At 36.0% G+C, this 22281-nt stretch overlaps 2 protein-coding genes across 5 annotated transcripts in view; one reads left to right on the forward strand and one right to left on the reverse strand.

Annotated features, from left to right (window-relative positions):
• pnut (septin 7-like protein pnut) overlaps positions 1-17392 on the forward strand; it is a 144985-nt gene extending 127593 nt beyond the window's left edge. For 3 of the 4 annotated variants that reach the window (XM_089650705.1, XM_089650703.1, XM_089650706.1), the window contains exons 5-11: positions 2396-2648; positions 3580-3796; positions 6467-6632; positions 9731-9772; positions 14355-14448; positions 15179-15384; positions 16307-17392. In XM_089650705.1, the coding sequence (XP_089506831.1) occupies positions 2396-2648; positions 3580-3796; positions 6467-6632; positions 9731-9772; positions 14355-14448; positions 15179-15384; positions 16307-16358 (1030 nt within the window). In that variant the 3' untranslated portion in view covers positions 16359-17392. The remainder of the gene's footprint in view (positions 1-2395; positions 2649-3579; positions 3797-6466; positions 6633-9730; positions 9773-14354; positions 14449-15178; positions 15385-16306) is intronic. The other variant, XM_089650704.1, reaches the window with a different exon arrangement.
• The window catches only part of TyrRS (Tyrosyl-tRNA synthetase), a 326170-nt gene that overhangs the window by 168010 nt on the left and 135879 nt on the right, over positions 1-22281 (reverse strand). The gene's annotated exons all lie outside the window — the stretch shown is intronic.

Here is a 22281-nt window from a genome sequence, read left to right on the forward strand (position 1 = left end):
GCGCTGTTGTTACTACACTCCTAACTGATTATTTTGGCAAAGGGCACAATTTATGGTGTGACAATTGGTACTCAAGTCCAAATTTATTAAATTTTTTGCATTCGAAAAAAACAAATGCCTGTGGGACGGTAAAAAAGAACCGGAAGGAAATGCCAAAATTTATTAAACTGAAAAAAGGCGAATTTGAGTCAAAAAGCCGCGGTCCCCTTTTAGCATTAAAATGGTGTGATAAAAGGGATGTACATATGCTAACTACCTTGCACGATAACTCATTTAAGGAAACCAGTAAAATAAATCACCAAACTAAACAACCCATTCGCAAGCCTGCCTGTGTCATTGATTACAATAAATCTATGGGAGCTGTTGACAAAAGCGACATGATGCTGAGCAGTTTATCCTGTATGAGGAAGACCATAAAATGGTATAAAAAAGTATTTTTTCACATACTTGACCTATATTTATTGAATTCATTTATTTTGTACACCCAAGTGACAGGTATAAAAAAATCTCTAGCAGATTTTCAATTGGCGGTTATTATGCAACTAGTTGAGAAATATAAACCAGAGATTTCTCAAATACCAGAGCCTAATACATCAGCCCACCTCAACCCGTTTCGGGTTTTGCCTAAATATGCCGCTAAGCATATGGCCGAATTGATTCCATCAACTGGCAAAATAAAAAAACCGCGTAGACGATGTCGTGTATGCCGATTGAAAAATAAAAAAATGCAGTTAACGAGATACGTATGTAAAGAATGTGGTGTGTCTTTATGTATCGAACCCTGTTTTAAAGTTTACCATAGTTCCAAAAAAATGTGACAGACAGAGATTCCTCTAAAGTGCTTAAAAAACAATATTTATTAAGTGATATAAAATTTATGTGTTATTTTTAAGTGTTGAGTTTAGAAAAGAGTTTGAGAAAAAGTTTTCAGAACTAAAAATGATAAGTGATCATGGTGTCCCACTTATGTCTATCAACGCAGTGGCCTAAGTACACACACGGCGAGTGAATGGCGGGACCACATTCAAAAGATACGGTACGTCTTTGTATGAAATTTTATGTTTTTGTTTTTATAAACATCTAAGAGTGTTGAAACACGAGGATTTGTTTTCATATTGTGGAGAATAATCTGTTCTGTCTATATAGTCCAATAAATAATGCCAGAATGCTATAATTTGACATTTAATTGCGTGCATAGGTATTTGAAAATATGTACCGCGTACGGGTATAGATAAAACGGAGCAAATTAACGCGTTCAAAAGGTTAAGGAAGGAAAAGTACCAGCATTTACAAGACTTAAAACAGACATTATAAAAGGATTACCACTCCTTTTACGATAACCTTCCGCATCAGTAAAATCATTAAAATGCAACTAAATAGACTGCCTCTACATATACATACATTGTTGTGTTTTATTTTGTGAATGTAAAATTCCTATCTCCCAAATTTTCTGCTAGGTTGTTCATAAAACTGTTCGCAGAAAAGTATGTATCTTTTGTAAAATACGTATCTCCATTCTCGGTTTTTATGTAAACTTCCTAACTCCGATTTGAAATAGAAAGCCTTAACTTACAAAAGTTTAATGATTGAAAATAAATTTCGAAATATATTATATGTTCGAAATATAAATAAAAAGAATGAGCCGTCTTTCATTTTTTTTCACTACGAGGTTTTTTGTGCCTCCTGTAAAATTTTACATTTGGTGGTTACGCATTCTACGAATTAATGCGACGATATGTGATCCATTAAGTGTCAAAATATGGTGGTGGGATAGATTACATAGAAAAAGTTAAAGAACGTTAACAATTAAGGTACTTGTACTATGTTCATCGAGAAGAATCATTTAAAATAGGGAATTGACACAAAGGGGCTAGTAACATAAAAGCAATGAACACGTTATGCATTGATGTTCAGTTTAATTGTCTGTGTTAATTTTCAGTTGCAACTTTCTATTGTAAATAAATGAGCCCGTCGTCCCACTGGCTCGGTAACGGTAAGGAATCAGCAAAACTGGAGACCCTGTGCAGAAAATTTCCATAATGGCTGCCCAGCAAACGCTAGTGAACTTTACTTTTCAGCACAGGGTCTTTGTCGATTCTTTACCGTTACCGAGCCAGTGAGATGACGGGCTTAATACAAGATGATTGTACCGTGTGTATAAACTACAAGCACCAATGAGGGTTGAACAATCTTGATGTTGCTTTTGCCCTAGAAAGACATGACACGATCGAATCAAATACCTGAGTTGGATGAATAGTTATACATATAAGAGAAGATTATGAGACGATGTATGAATGTGAATGAAGCATGGAGTAGGTGTCTTTCCATGATCTCTGAACCCCTGCGGTTAAATAATTTAATTGTCTTAATAAATCAATTTTATTCTCTCTTCCAGTTGGGTGCCAGTCATTGATTTCGTCGAGTCCAAGTACGAGGAGTTCCTGAACGCCGAGTCTCGCGTGGCCAGAAAGACCATGGCAGACTCACGCGTGCACTGCTGCCTGTACTTCATCGCGCCCAGCGGCCATGGCCTAAAGCCGCTGGACGTGGAGTTCATGCAGCGGCTGTGCGACAAGGTCAACATCATCCCCATCATTGCCAAGGCAGACACCATGACACCCGAGGAGTGTGCACTATTTAAGAAACAGGTAAACACATCATGTTACCTCTTCCTTTTTCTCATAAATGATGCGTGCATCAGAAAGAGAAGTTACAATGGAGATCTCATTATGCAGGAACATAACCCCTTTATATGATTGCTGTATTCAAAATTGTTTTCAATTTTTGCTCCCTATTTATTTTTTTAAATTTTTTCTCCACTTTAAAAAATCGGCAAACAGTCTGGTCTCAAACCATTCAATCTATTAATAATAAATACAGATATAAAGTTTAGCTATTGTCATAGGGGTCTGCACTATGTGGTACATAGTACACAGTTCAAATCATTTACATCTGTAAAGTAACTCCCTCCAAACGAGTTAAGATGTATATAAGTGTTAATTGACCGGTCAGTGGCTGAATCGGCATCGCATCTGGGTCCCACCTTGGCGTCGTGAGTTCAATTTCTCGGCTGGCTAAGTTTTACAAATTATTGTCTGGTTATTCATAACTCAGGAATGTTTGTCTTTCTTTAAGAAAAAATAATTAATTCCCAATTTCTTCCTCAATTATAAACAAGCAAAGTGAAAATACCTTAGTCCATTGGAACGGAATTTGAGAACAAATTTAAAGTCAGTTTTGATAGTTTGTAATTTCTATATTATTAAAACCTCGTAAAATAAACTCTACATTTTTGATCACAAGTGAATCTTATTGAAGAAGCCTATTTCTGAAATAATCATCCTCAATGTATATGAACTAACAGTTGTTCACTGTAGGTACTGTAGTTGATAGTTGCACATTTAAAAGTGTGGAAAATGAAAGCTGGGTTTTATGTTTTTGACACCTGTGATCTGTTCTTATTTATCAAATGATAGATTCAAACAGATAGCTTTTATTTATAGAATTTTAATCCAGATGAAGGGTGGCATCAACATTTTGATTCTGGCAACTATAATCGACAACATTGGTAATTTGCAGATAATGAACGAGATAATCCAGCACAAGATTAAGATCTACGAGTTCCCGGCCGGTGGGGAAGAAGAGGAAGAGGTGGGTGTAGGCGTGGCGCAAAAACAGGGCGCGGCACAGCGGCTGCGAGGGCGCGTGCCCTTCGCTGTTGTGGGCTCCAACACAGTCATCGAGCATGACGGCAAGAAGGTGCGCGGGAGGAAGTACCCCTGGGGCATCGCTGAAGGTAACACAACCTCCTATAAATAAAAAAGAATTACGCTATTGCTTGAGGGCCCTTTCTGTGTCTGGCAAGAGACAAGATTTATTTTATTCACATATCGTCGCATTAATTCGTAGAATGCGTAACTCCCAAATGTAAAATTTTACAGGAGGCACAAAAAACCTCGTAGTGAAAAAAAATGAAAAACGGCTTCTTCTTTTTATTTATGTTTCGAACATATAATATATTTCGAAATTTATTTTCAATCATTAAACTTTTGTAAGTTAAGGCTTTCTATTTCAAATCGGAGTTAGGAAGTTTACGTAAAAACCGAGAATGGAGATACGCATTTTACAAAAGATACATACTTTTCTGCGAACAGTTTTATGAACAACCTAGCGGAAAATTTGGGAGATAGGAATTTTACATTTACAAAATAAAACACAAAAATGTATGTGTATGTCGAGGCAGTCTATTTAGATGCTTTTTAATGATTTTAATGATGCGGAAGGTTATCGTTAAAGGAGTGGTAATCCTTTTCTAATGTCTGTTTTAAGTCTTGTAAATGCTGGTACTTTTCCTTTCTTAAGGGATTAAATCTGACTCTTAAGTGAAATCTTCAAACTCTGGAGATCATTACAGATTCGGCGACGGTTTTGTGCTGGGAGAGATCTACACTGACCGGGAGTAGTCGTGTCAGAGATGATCGTTAAGTGACGCTTGGAGTTGATGAAGGAGATTGTAGAAGAATTTGATCTGACATTGTCGATCACCCTTGTTGTCCTGTAGAAATAAAACTGATGTACTTACTAGGGTTTGCAAGACCCGGGCAAAGAGTAGCCATGACAGGAAACGTTGTGAAAGAGACTGCTCAGAGTGTGAAGATAGGTGGGAGAGACTTGAAAGTGGAACTGGTGAGCAAACATGTGCTTTAAGCGTAGAAACTCTTCATGCTCAGCATCACTTTGGAGTAAAGTGAACGCTTCATCTTGCCCGGCTGGTCGATCCCGAGGCGAGAAGAAAGGACGTCGATAGATGCGTGCGTTCCTGCGTACAATGCAGGACAATTGACCCTCCACCATCATCCCATGAAGCGGGTAATCTTAATGTTGTGACAACCTGGAGTCGCTTGGCAGTTGATGTTACTCATTTCGGTAGGAAATGTTTACTCACATTTATCAATTGCGGTCCAAGTAGATTTGCCGTGTGGCGGGAAATCGAGTCAGATAATGCAGCTTCGATTATCAGACATTTGGAAGAAGTGTTTCGGGAAAGAGGCCCGCCCAAAGTAGTTCTCATGGACAATGGTACTGCATTTTGTTCCTACAGTGTTACAGATAAGTGTAAGAGATGGAATGTTCGTCAAAGATTTTGCGCGGCATACCGACCAGCTGGAAACGGTATAGTTGAACGACATCATCAAACAATAAAGAGAACTGCAGCCAGAAGTTGAAGCGATCCCCTGCAGGCAGTTTTTCGGTACAATCTTTGGCTGCAAAAAGTCAGGATGATCGAGGTATTGCGCTGTCTAGTATAGTTCACACTTCACACTCGTGGAGACACCCTTCTGCGCAAGTGAATATAGAAGAGAAAGTATTGACTGAGCTCTAAGTGGGCGATCTTCTTGCGGTTAAACCAGTCGATGGGAGATGCACATCGTGCATGGAAGGGTGACAGGACTTACTTCAGTCAACAACATCGAAGTAGATGGCATACCAAGACATGTGCTTGACCCGCGGAAGATGCCTGACAGAGAACGGACTGTGTCTGAGGAGAGACGAGATGGAATTGCCGCACGTTACACCGTAAATATTTTGGGTTTGTTTGAAGAGGACAGTGAAGAACCGGATCCGGATATGCATCAGGAGGAGATCCACTTGCAGAGAGATGATGACCTTGAAGAAGAGATAATCACAGAACAAGGACCTATTAGGTATTTACGAAACCGCAGAGGCACATAAAACAAGAGAGCTATGGCAGAGCGTCACACGGTGCAGAAGACGTCAGTTTAGACTACAGATACAAAACACTATTCGTGACTTCACAATTAAAATTAAGGTTATAAAATGTTCAAAATTGATTAATCAACTTATCTCAGTTAATTTCACGGTAAAACTATTACACCGTAAATAAATTTCCTCAGTCAAAAACACAACAAGCGTGCACGGCTCACCGGCCAATACTGAATTAAGGAGTTACGAAGTATTCGCGAGTAAAAATGGCACCATAATTTTACGCAGTTTCCTAATTTGTGTTTATCTAAAAGGTTAATTTTTTTTTAAATTTTCGAGTTTTACTAGTCGATGCGGGTCTAATTTTAACACCAGATGGCATTAAAAACGTATTTTCGAAAAATTTGGAGTTACGCAGTCTACGAATTAATGCGACGATATGTACATAATATTACAATGTTACCTAATTTGTTGTAAAGTAGGTAAGGTTGGTACATTTGGTACGTAGTGCTAAAAACCTTACATAAACTCACTGTAGGTTTCAAAGAAGGTGTCGAATTTGCCATCCACCGTATTCAAATAGCAGGTTGCTCTTCCCATGGGCAAATTCAGATGCAGATTTGAACGACTCTTTCGACTACGCTACATATTGTGACGACGTCTTTGAGTATGAGACTCCTGTATAAATATGTCGATTTCTGCAAGACTAACTGTATGATATATAATTCATTGTTAATTGCAGTGGAGAACCTGGAGCACTGTGACTTCATTGCCCTGCGCAACATGGTGATCCGCACCCACCTGCAGGACCTGAAGGACGTCACCAGCAACGTGCACTATGAGAACTACCGCTGCCGGAAACTGGCCGGTCTGGGATCTGACGGGAAGCCGCAGAGAATATCCAACAAGTCAGTAATCCTAACACACTTATTAAGCTTTGTTGTTGTTGTTGTCACCGATGTTATTTAAAACATGCTGTAGAACAAACAGTTGAATAATTGCCACGTGAAATTATTATTAATTTATGACTTGAAGTTGTATGAGAGAATTGTCAATGAGGATTCATCTAGATCTCCAAAGGAATTTGTAAAGAAATGTTGGAAACCGTCCCAGAATTTGTACAGATTTGTCGAGATATTCTTGAATAATTAATCTGTTGACTGTCTATCGCCTTTTTAAAGCCCTCTGTGCTGTATCTACAGAATAAAGAAGAACATAAGAAATGCCTTGTAGGCATATTTCTTGATTCACGTTGGACCATTCTTTGCTTATATTTCATATGTGTTTCACCTTCATAATAAAATTCAAACGGGATGGCGATATACAATATCAGGCAAGCGTAAGAGAGACAGAGCCCGTGTTAAATGGGCTAGAATCAAAAGTTACTAAGTCAGTGGCGACATTCGTTTCCATTCAAAACTATATGGCTATATCAATTGGTAAAATAAAACTAATGATATGGAAAAAGTAATAAAATATAACTTTTATAAAGACTGGCAGTTGTATTGTCTTTGGTCTGTAAAAATTATAACTCTTTAATCTATTCTCGAAAGTATTGGGAGTGTGAGTGTATTCGATTTCTGGTTTATTCTCTTCTAACTACTCGAGCGATGGAGATTTCCGGGTGTTCGGTTTCCATTCGATTTAATCAATATCGTACTGCCAAATATTAGTACGGAAGCATATGAACTGCTTACTATGGTTTAAAACTAATTAATCCACCTAGACTTCACCGTTTATCCCATATTTTTTGGTTTAATATATATATATATTTTTTTAACATTATAACTCATAAAAATGACTGACCTAAATTTGGGTAGTAAATCAACCGAGTTGCTATCTACCTCTAGCTACTGCTTTTCAACTGGTTTGTTTCATCATGTTTTGAATGCCATTGCTATAAAATTGTTAACCTTTTAAATGCCAGTAGGTAGAAGTGTAGCTGTGCACAGCAGGCCAAGAATGCGAGTTAACTCGCTCTTGGCACAGAAGCGGTTAATGATCCACTCACATACAGATGCCTGCCTTGCTAGTAATTTGAATTGACCTATTTGCTGCTGATCGCATCATATGGTGCGCAAATAATGCGCGCCTTCCGCTCCACGCGCAACTTTTGCTCTCTGCTAATCTTTTTATCCCAAAATACAATGTACGACTGTCATAAAGAGTAGTGCATTCGCCTTCATACAAATATGTAAGAGTTTATTGCTTTATCTAATTACTGTGCACCCACTGTTAACCCCTCAGGCACATATTGCATATTGACCATTACGTGTCTTAAAGATGCTGTCAGAAGGTCGGCGAATTCAAGTGTATTTCCGCTTTGCAATAAAATCCAAATAAACTGAATATTTCTTAACGTATCGTAAAACCAAACCTGTTTTTGAAAGGTGATAAAATAAGCTTTCAGATTTTAATGTCAAAAGTTAATATTCAAAATATTAAAATTATAATGCAAATATAAAAAAAAGTTTTAAAAATGATTCAGCTTACTTTTTTTCGTCTAAACACTGAACTAAATTGCGGATAGTGAAAAAAAAATTTAAAATTTATCTGACATTTCTGTCACCTCGCTTCTTTTGTCGTTTCTAATAAAAATAATTTATAAAAAAATCAAAAGTTTCTCAAATTCGTTTAATTTCGTCTAAATTATTTTAATTTCTTCTGTAGCTAATTTCTAGATTTTAATATGAATTGTGGTGTTTTCTCTTTCTAACAAAAGTAAGGGAGAGACAATGATTTCTATGAGACCATGTGAGCTATTTAAAAAATCGAACAAATTGACTATATGGGTAATAGTTATTTGTTCACAAAACCGAACAATTAAGCCTGCGGGGTTAATCAGTATTTGTCCAGAAAGGTGCCAGTATGTGTGTGGGTGGTGAATATCATCGTGATTTCATTAATATCATTTCCATTCCAAATATTAATATTTAAATTGACTTTTTATTCTGCAAAAAATAATTCAATTTTGTTACCTACATAAAGGCTTTGTTTATTCATCTTCTTGTCTACAAAGTGTAGGTAACATGTTTAGGCTGTAGCTTCTCTTAAAAGCCATTGATTTATTTAGTTTGAATTAATTGATTTTAGAATATAATGACTTGCTCTGGTTTCCTTCCTGCAGTGTTGAATGACGCGCTCTATCTGTTGTGCTGTGGATTTGTTTTACAACAATTGGCTATTATTTATATGCAACGGCTGATAAACAGCTCAAGTCTCATTGCATTCATTATTATTTATTTTTGAATGTCTTTTTTCGTTCTTTAATTATTGTGCATTCATTTTAAAGTAATATCTTGAACAAAGAAACAGCTGCTGTGGGCGTTAAAAATCAAAGAATTTACCAACTTGGCTTATAATAATGATTTTCGTATTGGCAAAACGTTAAACGTAGAAACACACTGGGTCTACGTACGTTACGTAAGCGACACATTAAGATATCTGGACTAATTACAATCCATACATTTTCTATGGGAATGATGCTTTAGAAACACACTTGTCACACGCAATGCAAACCCACGCCTCCATCGCTAAGCCAATCTGGGCCGTTCAGATCGGCGTGGGACGTGTAAAGATGGGGTGGCATCACGAGTTGATTTCACATCTATGAGTGGTATTATCTATGCATCTTATGGTTGTTTGTTTTGACAGTTGGCTTTTGCTCCTGCTGACAAGTGAAACGTATAAACATAACCTAAAAAATAATCGTCAACTCAATTGACGCCCCTGCGCACCGCATACTTAAGAACTAGAGCCCACTTGTCATGTGATCACACGCGTTGCGTGCGTAGAATCAGTATGCACATTGACCTGGGACCATAGAAATGCGTGTATCGCGTTCGTCGACTTGGTGTGTTTCTACTTCAAGTTGTCTTTTGCCCAGAACATTTGATGTGGATATGCAAAAATGATGTACTCTAAGCCTCATTCTGTTTATCTCCCTATTTTCAAAATTTTGTAGCGATATTTGTTATTCCGTTAGTAATGGTAGTTTGATGTTCAGTTTATGCCCTCAAGGAGTTATGAATAGTTTCATGACAGTTTGGTAAGTTTTAGAATTGAACAAACAAAATTTTCTTTGTGTTTTGATCTGTCGTAGAGAACCCCTTTGAGCCATCATTTTTGTATGCCGAATATCCGCGAGGATTCCACTTATGAAATATTAAATTATTCTACTCTGCTATATTATTAAACTATTTTACGACGGTAAATACTTATTGTTGTCATGTATGTCTGTAAATACCTTATATTTATCAGTGTTTACTCCTAATGTTTGCATGTTTATTTTAGTTTTTTATTGTGCTATCACTATACCACTCTTATTTTTATTTGTGTAATGAATTTACCTCTGAAGTCATTTGGACATGTCATTGTATGTTTATCACATTTTTTGTAATGTTGTTTGTTTATTTTTATTGGTATAAAATATTGATGCAGAGATTATAATTTTGGTGGTAAATGGTGACCATGAGAATCTTTAAGGTTTTCATTATTGCTGATTATTGATTATCTCAACAATTATTAGTTAAAAAAAAAAACTTTTGAGTGCGTGGAGTCTTTCAAATGTCATTTATAATTCATATTTGTATTTTCTCTGTAAATAATTTCATCTCACTAACCGGTTCTGTGCCATAAGCACGTTCACGCGCTCTTCGTTACCGAGTACGGCAGGCCGGCCATACAAGATTAGCGAATTTACTCGCCCTTCTTTATGCCTTTTGTTGCTTGGTTATATAATGTATTTAGAATAATTTAAATATGGAACACATAGAGACATCTATTTGGATGATCTAGAAACTTTAATATTACCGACTTTACAGTGATCTTTACAGTAATCTTTACAGTGATATTTACAGTGATCTAATTTTTATCATTAAAAAGGTTAATTTGTGGCATTTTTGTGTGAATAGAATAAATTGCCTTTATTTTCTATCTCAAAATAATTCATTAATCACAAGCATCAAAATAAGAATCCTTGCATCACTGGTGCAGAGTCATTTACAATGTAAAATAAAAAAATAACTTTGTTAACATCATTTTTATACCCATTGCTGACCAGGTTTTGCTACTTCCGTAGCTAGTGAAGGTCGGCAATAGGTATAAAAAATAAAAGTGATGTTAACCCCTCCGACTTTTCGCGAACTTGAAGCTAAGATGTCTTTACCGAAATGTCAATTTCACGAAAACGTTGTGTTATTACCGCCTCACAATCAAAGCTCTATAAATGAAACATTACTGAACGGAGCCGAATAGTAAAAACTGTTTTAGAAAGGTTACAAAATAGGCTTTCAAATTGTTGTATCATAAATAAATATTAACATTTGTAAATATTTAAATTTAGAATGGAAACATGAAAAAATTGTAAAAATGACTCACCTGTAATGTTTTATGTAAAAACGATACTAAAATCACGGATAATGTAAAAAAAAAAACACTTATTTCATCGTACAAATGTACAATAAACAATTCTGTCACTTCACTTTTTGACCATTTCATACAAAATATATTTAAAAAAAAATAATTAAACTTGCGAGGCGGGTCGGCACGTCAAACGGCTTTCTTGGCGTCGTTTTACGATTTGGCGGGTAAAATTTGCTTCCACTGAGTAGGTCTTTTTACGGGTTTCTATGGATAACTTTGAATAGAGATGTGAAGCTTCATTCAATACGAATATTTTACTTTTTGTTTTAGGGATGTCACTAGAAGAATAACGGAGTTATGACGATTTTTGTGGAAACACACGCGTTGACGTGTAAACACGCTTATTGTACTTGACTGCTATCGTTATTTTATCGTGTATATCTGCTTACGTTGCTGACCGGTTAACAAAGTTATCGTTTTATTTTAAATCATATTTAATTATAAAGAATCTGCTTCATATGCAAATATAATTTACAATGATAAAATAATTGAAATACATGTAAATAAAATATTTTATTATTGAAGACAATATTAGCGATTTCTAAATGAAAATCTGAAACAGAAAAATCAGAAAAGGATACGGTCACATCTAGGACTCGAACCCAGGATCCTTGTCTTGCCGGGACACGGGCAAGACAAGACAAGGGTACACGGGCAAGACAAGGGTCCTGGGTTCGAGTCCTAGATGTGACCGTATCCTGTTCTGATTTTTCTGTTTCAGATTTTCGTTTAGAAATCGCTAATATTGTCTTCAATTATTAAATATTACAATTTGAGGTTTTACTCAATAAAGTTATTCCGAAAAAAAAAAAAAAAATTTTTTAATTGAAAATTGAATCCTACGACATGTTTGTGTAAAACTAATAATGTTGTCAGTTACCTGTTTGGTTTCTGTTCTGAATTGCTGACTATGAAGTAGATACTGTAATTGTGTAACTTATTGTGCTTCTATGTAATCGCTACCAAACTGCTTTTGTCTGGAGAAATTATTTGCATGTTGTATATGTATATTATCAGATTAATAGAAAGATTGTGGAAAGAAAGATAAAGCATTTAGATGTGTGTACAGAACTCTCACAGCAATCTACCACTCGATCCAATAACTATAATTCACCCTGTAACGTTTTAGAATTGTCTTCTTACCTCTGCAAACCTTACTGGCTTACCTTTGGTTTGTGTTACTTAATCGTCCCGCGGCTATGCTCGATTTCTCAGGCGTGCAGTCCTCAACCCAAGCATCATTGTATTGACAGGTTTTTTAAAAGAAACAAGTTATTTTTAGACATTGAAGTATACATATATATTGTTGATTTTTATGGACAGGTTATACAAGTATAGTCCCTACCTATATTGGCTCTATTATCGTTCGAGGATGTCAACGACTTAAAGGGGGATTCCGTAGTACGTTACTTGGTGATTGTAGTGGTTTGGTGTTGAACCCGCGGTGTGGTGGACGACGCCGTGGTGACGCCTAGGGCTACCTTAGCCCAGTGTGGGAGCCGCTGGCTGGGGTGTCTCGCACTGTGTCCGGGAAGTCCGAGTAGATAGGTATTTGTAAAATGTTCATCACTGCACAAGCTTGTTACTATGGTACCGTCCAAGCACTGTGTCCGAGAGGTCCGATTAGATAGGTATTTGTAAAATGTTCATCACTGCACACGTTGTTGGCAAGCCGTACCGGACTATCGTTATTTGCGCGGGAGCTTGTGTTGTAAGTATATCGTATGATCTAGAAATCGCGCGCTAGTCGGGATATCGCTGCGGCTCCGCGTGACCTACTTCCTTGGGCTTTCGTACCTAACTGTCGTTAACGGGTGCATTTCTTTGTTTTTATAGTCTCGATGGCCTACGTGCGTATGGCTCCCTAGCGACGGTCCGGAAGAGAGCGGTGTGTGAGGGGTTTCCTGTCCGAATCGTGTTGTTATGCCATTGAATATTTGGTGGGCACGTGTTGCGGGGTCCGGGAGAGAGCGGGGGTGAGGGGTTTCCTGTCTTCCGTTGGCCGTTGAATTTAATACATTACAACCCTTATTTTTACTAGTTGAAAGCACGAAATCAAGGTCTACAATTCGCCGGTATTCATATTATGTCAAATTCAGTAGACCGCTGCTTTCCTAGAGTCGAGTGTTGGGATATATTTCTCTTACACGCTCAGTTACTATACTGCGCCGTCTAGCTTGCTCTCGCTAACCGTTTTACCAGACATTATTATTGTTGTTTTAGGACATTTAGGTTAGTCTTCTGTATATTGTGGCAACTGTTGCGTGTGTTTCTTTTCGTTTTAGGACATTTAGGTTAGTCTTCTGTATATTCTGGCAACTGTTGCGTGTGTTTCTGTTCATTTTAGGACATTTAGGTTAGTCTTCTGTATATTCTGGCAACTGTTGCGTGTGTTTCTGTTCATTTTAGGACATTTAGGTTAGTCTTCTGTATATTCTGGCAACTGTTGCATGTGTTTCTGTTCGTTTTAGAACATTTAGGTTTTTTTTAACATTATCTCCACACAGAAGGCTCTAAGGAAAATAAATCTCCTCAAGGCCTATGTCATCTTTAGGAATACTGTGTGGAGGGTCTTTTTAGGAAAGGGAGGAGAAAAAGTTCTGGGAAGGAAAGAGGTATGAGGGGTAGGTAGGAATCTGGGGTCAGTGTGTCCAGGAGTGACGGACGCATGAATTCATCACTCCCACTGTGGTGCAAGGCGATGTTCCGTGAAAGAATTGTTGGAGAGGTCAAAAGATCTCCCTCAACCAGTCTCTCCCGATCTAGCCCGCCACACAGTTGATGGGCAGACGCATGCGCCACCAAGACCTGGACAAGCCTCACCCCATGATCCCGGGCACCCCTGCTAAGTCACCAATAGCGAACCACTTGCCTATGGCAGAGGTGTTTGTTTATCCAATAAATGGTTCCCGGGGCGGCGGTACCCATACCCGCCTCCCACATTGAACATGAATGTCACATTAACTTTAAACCAAAATATGGAAATTTTACAGAAGATCTTTCTTCGTTTATACGTAAAACCTGTTTTCATTTTTCACATATATCATTTTGTATGTACGCACTATTATAATCTGCCAATTTCACTAATTGGATACTTGTCAGGTTTTTGGGGTGGTGGATTAGTGAGAGAGTACTGTATTATTCGTAATTCTAATGGATCTTTTGATGAAGTTGCAGAAAGTAAAGGTTGAATATAATGTTTGTAGGAACCCCCTGGCCCAGATGGAAGAGGAGAAGCGCGAGCATGACAACAAGATGAAGAAGATGGAAAGTGAGATGGAACAAGTGTTCGAGATGAAGGTATGCATATTCTCAATGTCTGCACAACTTTTAACGGGAAACTGGTGAATCTACATCACATAGAGAACCAAAAAAACTTACTTTTTTCAACCTGGCATTTCAGATTTTTTTTTCTTTAAAATAACTTTTGGAGACAGTAAATAACTGATAGCAACCCCATAGTGACCTACTTATTTCAAATTTGACCTTAAAAATTAAATCTTTGCACTCAAGCTCAAATTTAAAAATTGACTTCTAATTTGACATAGATTCATCAGTTTCCTGCTTGTACCACTAGTTTCCGGAGACCATGTAATGCTGTCTAAAAGCTTGATTATTGTTGGTCTACAATAACAAAGCTGAGTCTGTAATAATTAATGGAGTCTCAGACTTTAGCATTAATGCGAAAAGCAAGAATAATAGATAACAAAAACAAGGGAGTTGGGTCACAAATAATTTTTAGTATAAAACTGCTCACAAACAAGTGTAGTTATTATCTTGCACCCATACTAAAGCAAATCTCATTTACGCACAGCAGCACCATGCCTTTTTTCTACTTAGACACCAAAGATAAACTTTCATTAGCTCCGCCTCTTTGGTAGTCTATGCAGTTTTATCATAACTCTCATCATTTCTATTATTTATGGTAGTCTTAATAGTAAAAATATAATTTTTACCCTCTGTAGGAGTGCCTAATCCTTTTCAGATACCATTGCTTGTGTTTAATGTGTGTTGTAATGTTGTTTGTTAGGTTCGAGAGAAGAGACAGAAGCTGCGTGACAGCGAGGCGGAGCTGGCGCGGCGCAACTCCAGCACGTTGCGCTCACTGGAGAAGGAAGCTCGCGAGCTGGAGGACCGCCGCAAGCAGCTGGAGTCAGAGGTGGCCGCCTGGGAGTCCCAGTCCGGCGTGTCCCTGGATGACCTCAGGCGGAGGTCGCTGGAGGCCAACAGCAAGGAGTGAGTCACTAGCCTTACCTAACATAATCTAATCTGATCTAACTTAACCTAACGTAGCCTGACCTAATCGAACCCAACCCAGCGTTTTCTCTCCACACTGCCATTCAATAGTTTCCACTCACGTAGTTCCTACTAAAAATCAAGTAATACGTATGTTTAATTCCTATACTAGATTTTACTCTTTACCTACCCTAGCTACATGTTTAAACCCAGTAGGTGGTACTAAGATGCTACTCTTTACTTAGTATGGCCACATGTTTAAACCCTGTAGGATGTTACTCTATCTACTCTAGCCACATTTATTTTCTAAGATGTTACTCTTTACCAAGACTAGCCGCATGTTTAAACCCTATATGTTCTAAGATGTTACTCTTTACCAAGACTAGCCGCATGTTTAAACCCTATAGGTTCTAAGATGTTATTCTTTACCAAGACTAGACACATGTTTAAACCCTGTAGGTACTAAGATGTTATTCTGTACAAACCCTGCAGGTACTAAGTTGTTACTCTTTACCAAGACTAGCCGCATGTTTAAACCCTGTAGGTACTAAGATGTTATTCTGTACAAACCCTGTAGGTACTAAGATGTTACTCTTTACCAAGACTAGACACATGTTTAAACCCTGTAGGTACTAAGATGTTATTCTGTACAAACCCTGTAGGTACTAAGATGTTACTCTTTACCAAGACTAGACACATGTTTAAACCCTGTAAGTACTAAGATGTTATTCTGTTCAAGCCCTGTAGGTACTAAGATGTTACTCTTTGCCTACCCTGCCCACATGTTAAACCGTGTTGGTACTAAGATGTTACTTTTTACCGTGCCAGTGTGTTTAAACTCTGTACAGGGGTGATTTTCAATCCGATACTACCCTTTCCGTAGGCATTGTACTAATGTTTTATTTGTTTATTGTGCTTTCAGAACTATGGACGGGAAGGAGAAAAAAGACAAGAAGAAAAAAGGATTATTCTAAGATAGTTTAAGGATAGAATTTATTTGGTTGCATGTGTATTCATTCAGTAATAGAATATGTTTGTTTGGTCAGTAAGACGACCAAATATGCTCAAATCATTTCTCTGGTTGGCGTGCATCGCGCGGTGTTTGATCAGTTTGAGCATCGCAGTTCAAATGGTAAAATATGTATAAAGTGTGTGCCATTACATAAATGTGTTTATTTGACAGTCAAAGGCTTTGTTGGTAAGATGTATTAATCATAAGCAGCATGGACTTAATTTTTTTGTGATGAACATTGATGGTAACTGCCAATATTAATATTTATATTATAGAAGTAAATCGTATTTTTTTTCTAATAATAAATAATATTGCTTTGCATTATTATGATTAGAGCATTCTAAGGAATATTTCATTAACTTCCAAAGATTTTCACGCGTGTTGAATGAATTAAACCAAAAACATGTTTTTGCCAAAATCGCAAACGACGAATTGACATTATTGTAATTTCATTACATCCCTATTTGACGATCGAAACGTAATCTATCATTCCACCAAATGCTTCATTCCCCCATTAAAAGAATGTAATTTTCCTTGGAATGTTGATTTCTAGGTTGTAGTTAGTTTGTTAAAATGAAACACCATTTGTATTTATTAAATTAGAATACAGAATATGTCTCTACAATTTTCTATGTAATATTGATTGGTATAAATATTATTTATATGTAATTTTGATGAATAAATTATTAAGACGCTCTTGGTTATTTCCATATATTTCTGTTTGAACGTGTGATAGACGTGTGGCGGTTAGCCGAGTGTTTAGAAGAGGCTGATTCCATTAAGGATAGACGAGGAAAGTGGTTTCACCACCCTTAATTTAGACATAAAGTAGACTGATCCTTCCTCAGGTCTATATATAATAATACCATAGTTGTTGATTGTGAGTCTAAAACCATTTGTTGTGTAAATCTCAATAGTTTATAGGCGTAATCCACCTCTTATAAGACTTGACTGGCGACCTGGCGCCTGGTGCCTGGTCCCTGGTGCCTGGTCCCTGGTGCCTGGTCCCTGGTGCCTGGTTCCAGGTGCCGGGAGCCATTATTACTCATTGAACCCTCGCTAGTTCCATACTTTGTTTCATCCTCTTGACCCTTGACCTATCGCACCTTTACATTTTTCTCTTAAATATAATAAATACCATTTTCCTAGATTCTAACTAAACACGTAATATGCTAAACAGTATTAAAATTGAAATTCTGTGTTATAACGATTTAATAATACATAATATCTGACGAAGATGTTAGCTTTGCATTTCCATGTATTCATTTATATTTAAGTGTGGCATCTTCTATTTCTTTCCCGTCAAATATAATGACGTGTTATAAATAAAATTGAGCATTTAAGAGTTTTGTGTAAAGAATCCCTCATTCGATTGATATATTATAATGACCCTTATTATCCTAAGGAAACTAAAGTACAACGCATATTAGACGGTCCCGACGGGGCGGTGTATTATTGTCTGTTTATTTGGCCAAAGCAAAAGCAGATCCAGTAGACCAATAGTCCAATAGACCGACAGTCTGGTAGTCCAGTAGTCCAGTAGTCCAGTAGTCCCCACTTGTCAGTGCACGGGACCTTCTCATTCCAAGGCTCAACTTTCCTGTATAAATGTTTTGTATCTTTGTATTGTGGCATTAATTAAGTTTTATAATTATTTTATTTAGTTTGTACTTGAGTATTTGTATCTAATTCTTTTATACAAAAACAAAGTATAAAAGTAATAACCCAGAATTTTAATTATTGCTTACTATCAAGTGATGTAATATATACAGTATCTTTTATTAAAATATTTTAAAACTTGAGAATGTTGTTTCATTACTTTTGTTACATTAATGCTTTAAATATTGCGCCATGATGAGAAATACCAAATTTTACAGGAGACAATTTTTTCTTATTTTAAGGAATGTACTCATCATTCAGATTTCCATTAATCTGTCAACTGGACGAGTAATATTTAATACTCCAATATGAATTCAGGTACTAAATGATGATTTTAATTTGCTTGCAATTTACAAAAATGGCTTTTCATTTGCTGTTCTGTTGGTTGTTCCGCTTTGAATAAAAAATATACAAAGATTTGATTAATTCTTATTTGTAAGAATAAACAATTGATTCTTGAATTTCTGCTTGAAGGACAGTGAAAATTAATTTATTTTGTGATAATATATATCATACAATACCGACTCACATCACGAGAAACAGATGCAGTTTCTAAAAAATTCATGATGAAACTTCATAAAAAAAGTTCAAATCAATCTCAACCTCCGATTGATTCAAGTTGAGTTTTATGAAGACTTCACAAAAACCTTTTAACCCGTGCGTTTTAGCCTTCTGAAAAAAAACCGTTGTGTGCGCAAGCTAATCCGATTCGCTCGTTGCTAATATCAGTCTGGATAAAAAACAGGATTTATAAATATGTACATATTTTTATGCTAAAAATACATAAAAAATAATATAAAAAAATATTTCGACAAGTACAGGGTTTTCCAATAAGAGGTGTTATTTTGAATATTAATTAAGGAATTAATGATTTTTTATGGCCAGAATTGGATGGTATTGATCTGGATAACGTTTACTTTCAACAAGACGGCGCTACGTGCCACACAAGCAACGAAACCATTGATCTTTTACGGGAAAAGTTTCTGGACCGTGTTATCTCTCGAAGAGGTGATCACAATTGGCCACCGAGATCTTGTGATTTATCACCTTGCAACTTCTTCCTTTGGGGCCACGTGAAAGAGAAGGTCTACGCCAACAGCCCAGCGTCGATTCAAGACCTCAAAGATGGAATTCGTGAGGCTATCGAGGACATAAGGCAGCCACTTTGCGATTTGGTTATGGAAAATTTCATGAAAAGGATATGGTCCTGTAGGCGTGGTCGTGGTGGTCATTTGACTGATGTTATTTTTCACTATTAACGGCATACCTTCCTCTTTATAATAAAATAATCATTCGATCATTTACATTAAAAAATGGCATTTTTCTTTGAATATCAAAATAACACCTCTTATTGGAAAACCCTATATTATAGCTTATTGAGTACGCAAGTTATGTGCCTAAAATCAATCAATTTAGTATAGAAACTAGGTGAAAATGGAGAATCAACAAAACTATGATTTATGGAAATTGGTACAATTTACTTATTTCAAATAATAATAAATTTTATTCCTTGACATTCAGAAATCTTACAAGGATAGATAGATACTAAGGACGGGTTGTTTCGGAGTATTTGAACAATTCATCAAATTTTGTGATAATATGTTCATTTCTGGGATCTGTGAAAGTCCAATTCAAGTTCTGTTATTATATCAGTATAGGCTAGTTGTTTGACAAAACTGAAATAAAAACAAAACTTGAAAAAATCTTTCACGGAACTTGAAAATGAACGTTGAAATTTGATGAATTGTTCAAATACTCCGAAACAACCCGTCCTAAGTAATGTAATTTTTTTATAATTAGGTACTCATTTTTGTAATCAGGAACTTGCAATATGTTGAATAATCACAAGGAATGAATATTTTTTTCTAAATCCCCTGGTGGCAAGTATTTGAAGTACATTGGCCAATAAGAGTGCTCCCATTTAACAGGCCATATCTCTGAACCAATCATAATTTAGAACGAAATGCCTGTTCCAACCAATCGATGAAATCCAAAAGAACTTACCTAGGACTCGAATTTGAGTTCGCGCATGATGGAGATAGTTTTAATGACTTTGATTTGAGTTTTTTTAAACAGAAACCACGGGATATCGGGGAGATAAAAAAGGTAATGAGGTAAAAAAGAAAAAAATATATCTTTAGGAATCACATCCTTTATGTATTTAAATAGATTATACATAAAAATTATACTATTCTATCTACGAATTAAAAAATACAAATGAAATTTTTTATGTCTTAACTATAAACTAAGTATTAAGAATAATTTGGCAGCGCTATTGGAAAAATATGACTATTATTTACTGCTAACTGTAACGATTGATACATTTTGGTAACATAATTATATAATTTCTAAGTTTTACATAGTAAAAATATATTAACAACTGCTTCATTTTATATGTACTACGTTTTGAATTGTCACATTCAATAGTAACTCAAAATACATTCATTGGTTTCCAAAAGCTAAAAGACCATTCGTAAGTCAATCAAGTTATCTGTAAAGAACACAATCTTCTCCTTTCCAATCTGGCAATTACTTCTACAGGAAGATGTTTGAGAAGCCGTGCTGATACATCCAATTGCCAATAATGAAGGACTTTGCTTGATGTTGCGGGCATTTGCTTGTGAATTTCTTATTCAAATCTTAAATAATATTATAACATTTAATATTTAACAAAGGCATTTAGAATTAGTTCACACTGTCTTACATTTTACAAGTTTTAATAGAGGACTTTACCAAATTAATGATTCTCGGATTGGTTGGTAGAAGCAAAAAATGTATTGAAAAATTAAATTATACCAACTAAATTATATTTCCATATTGTCAACATATTAGGGTTTTTGATAGATGTTTTCTGTCAGTAAAGGATGATAATATTAAGAGAAGCAAATCTCCCTGAGAGGGAATTGATGCAATATTTAGTTAAAATATTCATATTTGAAAAGAGATATTGACAAATTTAATCAAAAGGAGTAGGCTTATTTTAGTTTACTGAATAATTTTAAATAATGCGGGAAGTTTGATGTGCATAAATTTTTTGTATATTTTCTAACATGAAGACATATATTTATGCATTAGTTGTATCGGCATGGTAAATGCTCTGAATTTCACAGTCTAGATGACATGTGACCGTAGGTACTGAAAGGATAACAGATAATACAACACAACACTGCGTCTCCATAAGTGTTACAGTGACTAGTGACATAGTTTGTGACAGTGACACAGTATGTGACAGTGACAGTGACACAAATGAAACTTTACAATCATCCTCTAACTTTTGGCTACATACAAATGTGTTTCTAATTTAAGGAAGCTCATAGAATATAAGAACTAAACAAGTTCACAATCGGATAATTTAGACCCTGGTGACCATCTAAAGCGATCATGTTTGCGAATGTGTTACATTGAAAGTTACTTTAGATTTTATCTTATTAGTTGAAACCGCTGAGACAGAATAATATGTCATTTAAAGATCTACTCTAGTTAAGAAAATTGAAAGAGATTTAATAACATTTTGATGATTAGTGAAACATTAAAAAGAGAATAAATTGAAAAAGTCCATACATTACAATAGTGATTCAAGCACATGAATACAATAACAATAATGTATTATATTACATTGACGCGAGTTTGCTGCAACAGTAACTGTCGAAATAGCATCTCCTTCAGATGCCCAGTCTCCAGTGACTGTAAGTGCGGCCCGGTGGCTGTACTACGCACTGTGCACTTCAGCCACAGCCACAGCACACCAACCACCTATATAGTAATATAGCCGCTATAACTTAATTGGAGTTCGGGTAACAATCATTTATGGCCTTAGTTCTACTATCCCTGCACAAAAGGTATTCGTATTCAGTTATATATGTATGTAAGTATAATAAACAGGCACATTACATCCAGTATTTCTAGAACATGTTACTTTATTATTATTTGAACTGTAGTTCTGCCGTGATTTTAGAAACACTTTATTCTAAAACTTACTGTTTACTCCTCATGACTATAAGCGTGATTATCAGTTTGTTTTATTATGAATATGTCGTTAAGTATTCCATTTGTTAAAGGAAATATTGCGGTACAAATAATTATTACATTAAACAGTTGACTTGATCATTGGAAGAATACAAAGTGCTCATGTGTAATAAGTGATCGTATCAGCTTTTCAGCCATAATTGCCTATAAAGATTGTTAGTTTTGCAAAAGAGACTATTCGATAAGTCTTTTTTAGGGAT

The sequence above is a fragment of the Hesperophylax consimilis genome, chromosome 3 (assembly GCF_061612785.1).
Source record: "Hesperophylax consimilis isolate HC1 chromosome 3, BYU_Hcon_1.0, whole genome shotgun sequence".
NCBI classification, from domain to species: Eukaryota; Metazoa; Arthropoda; class Insecta; order Trichoptera; family Limnephilidae; genus Hesperophylax; species Hesperophylax consimilis.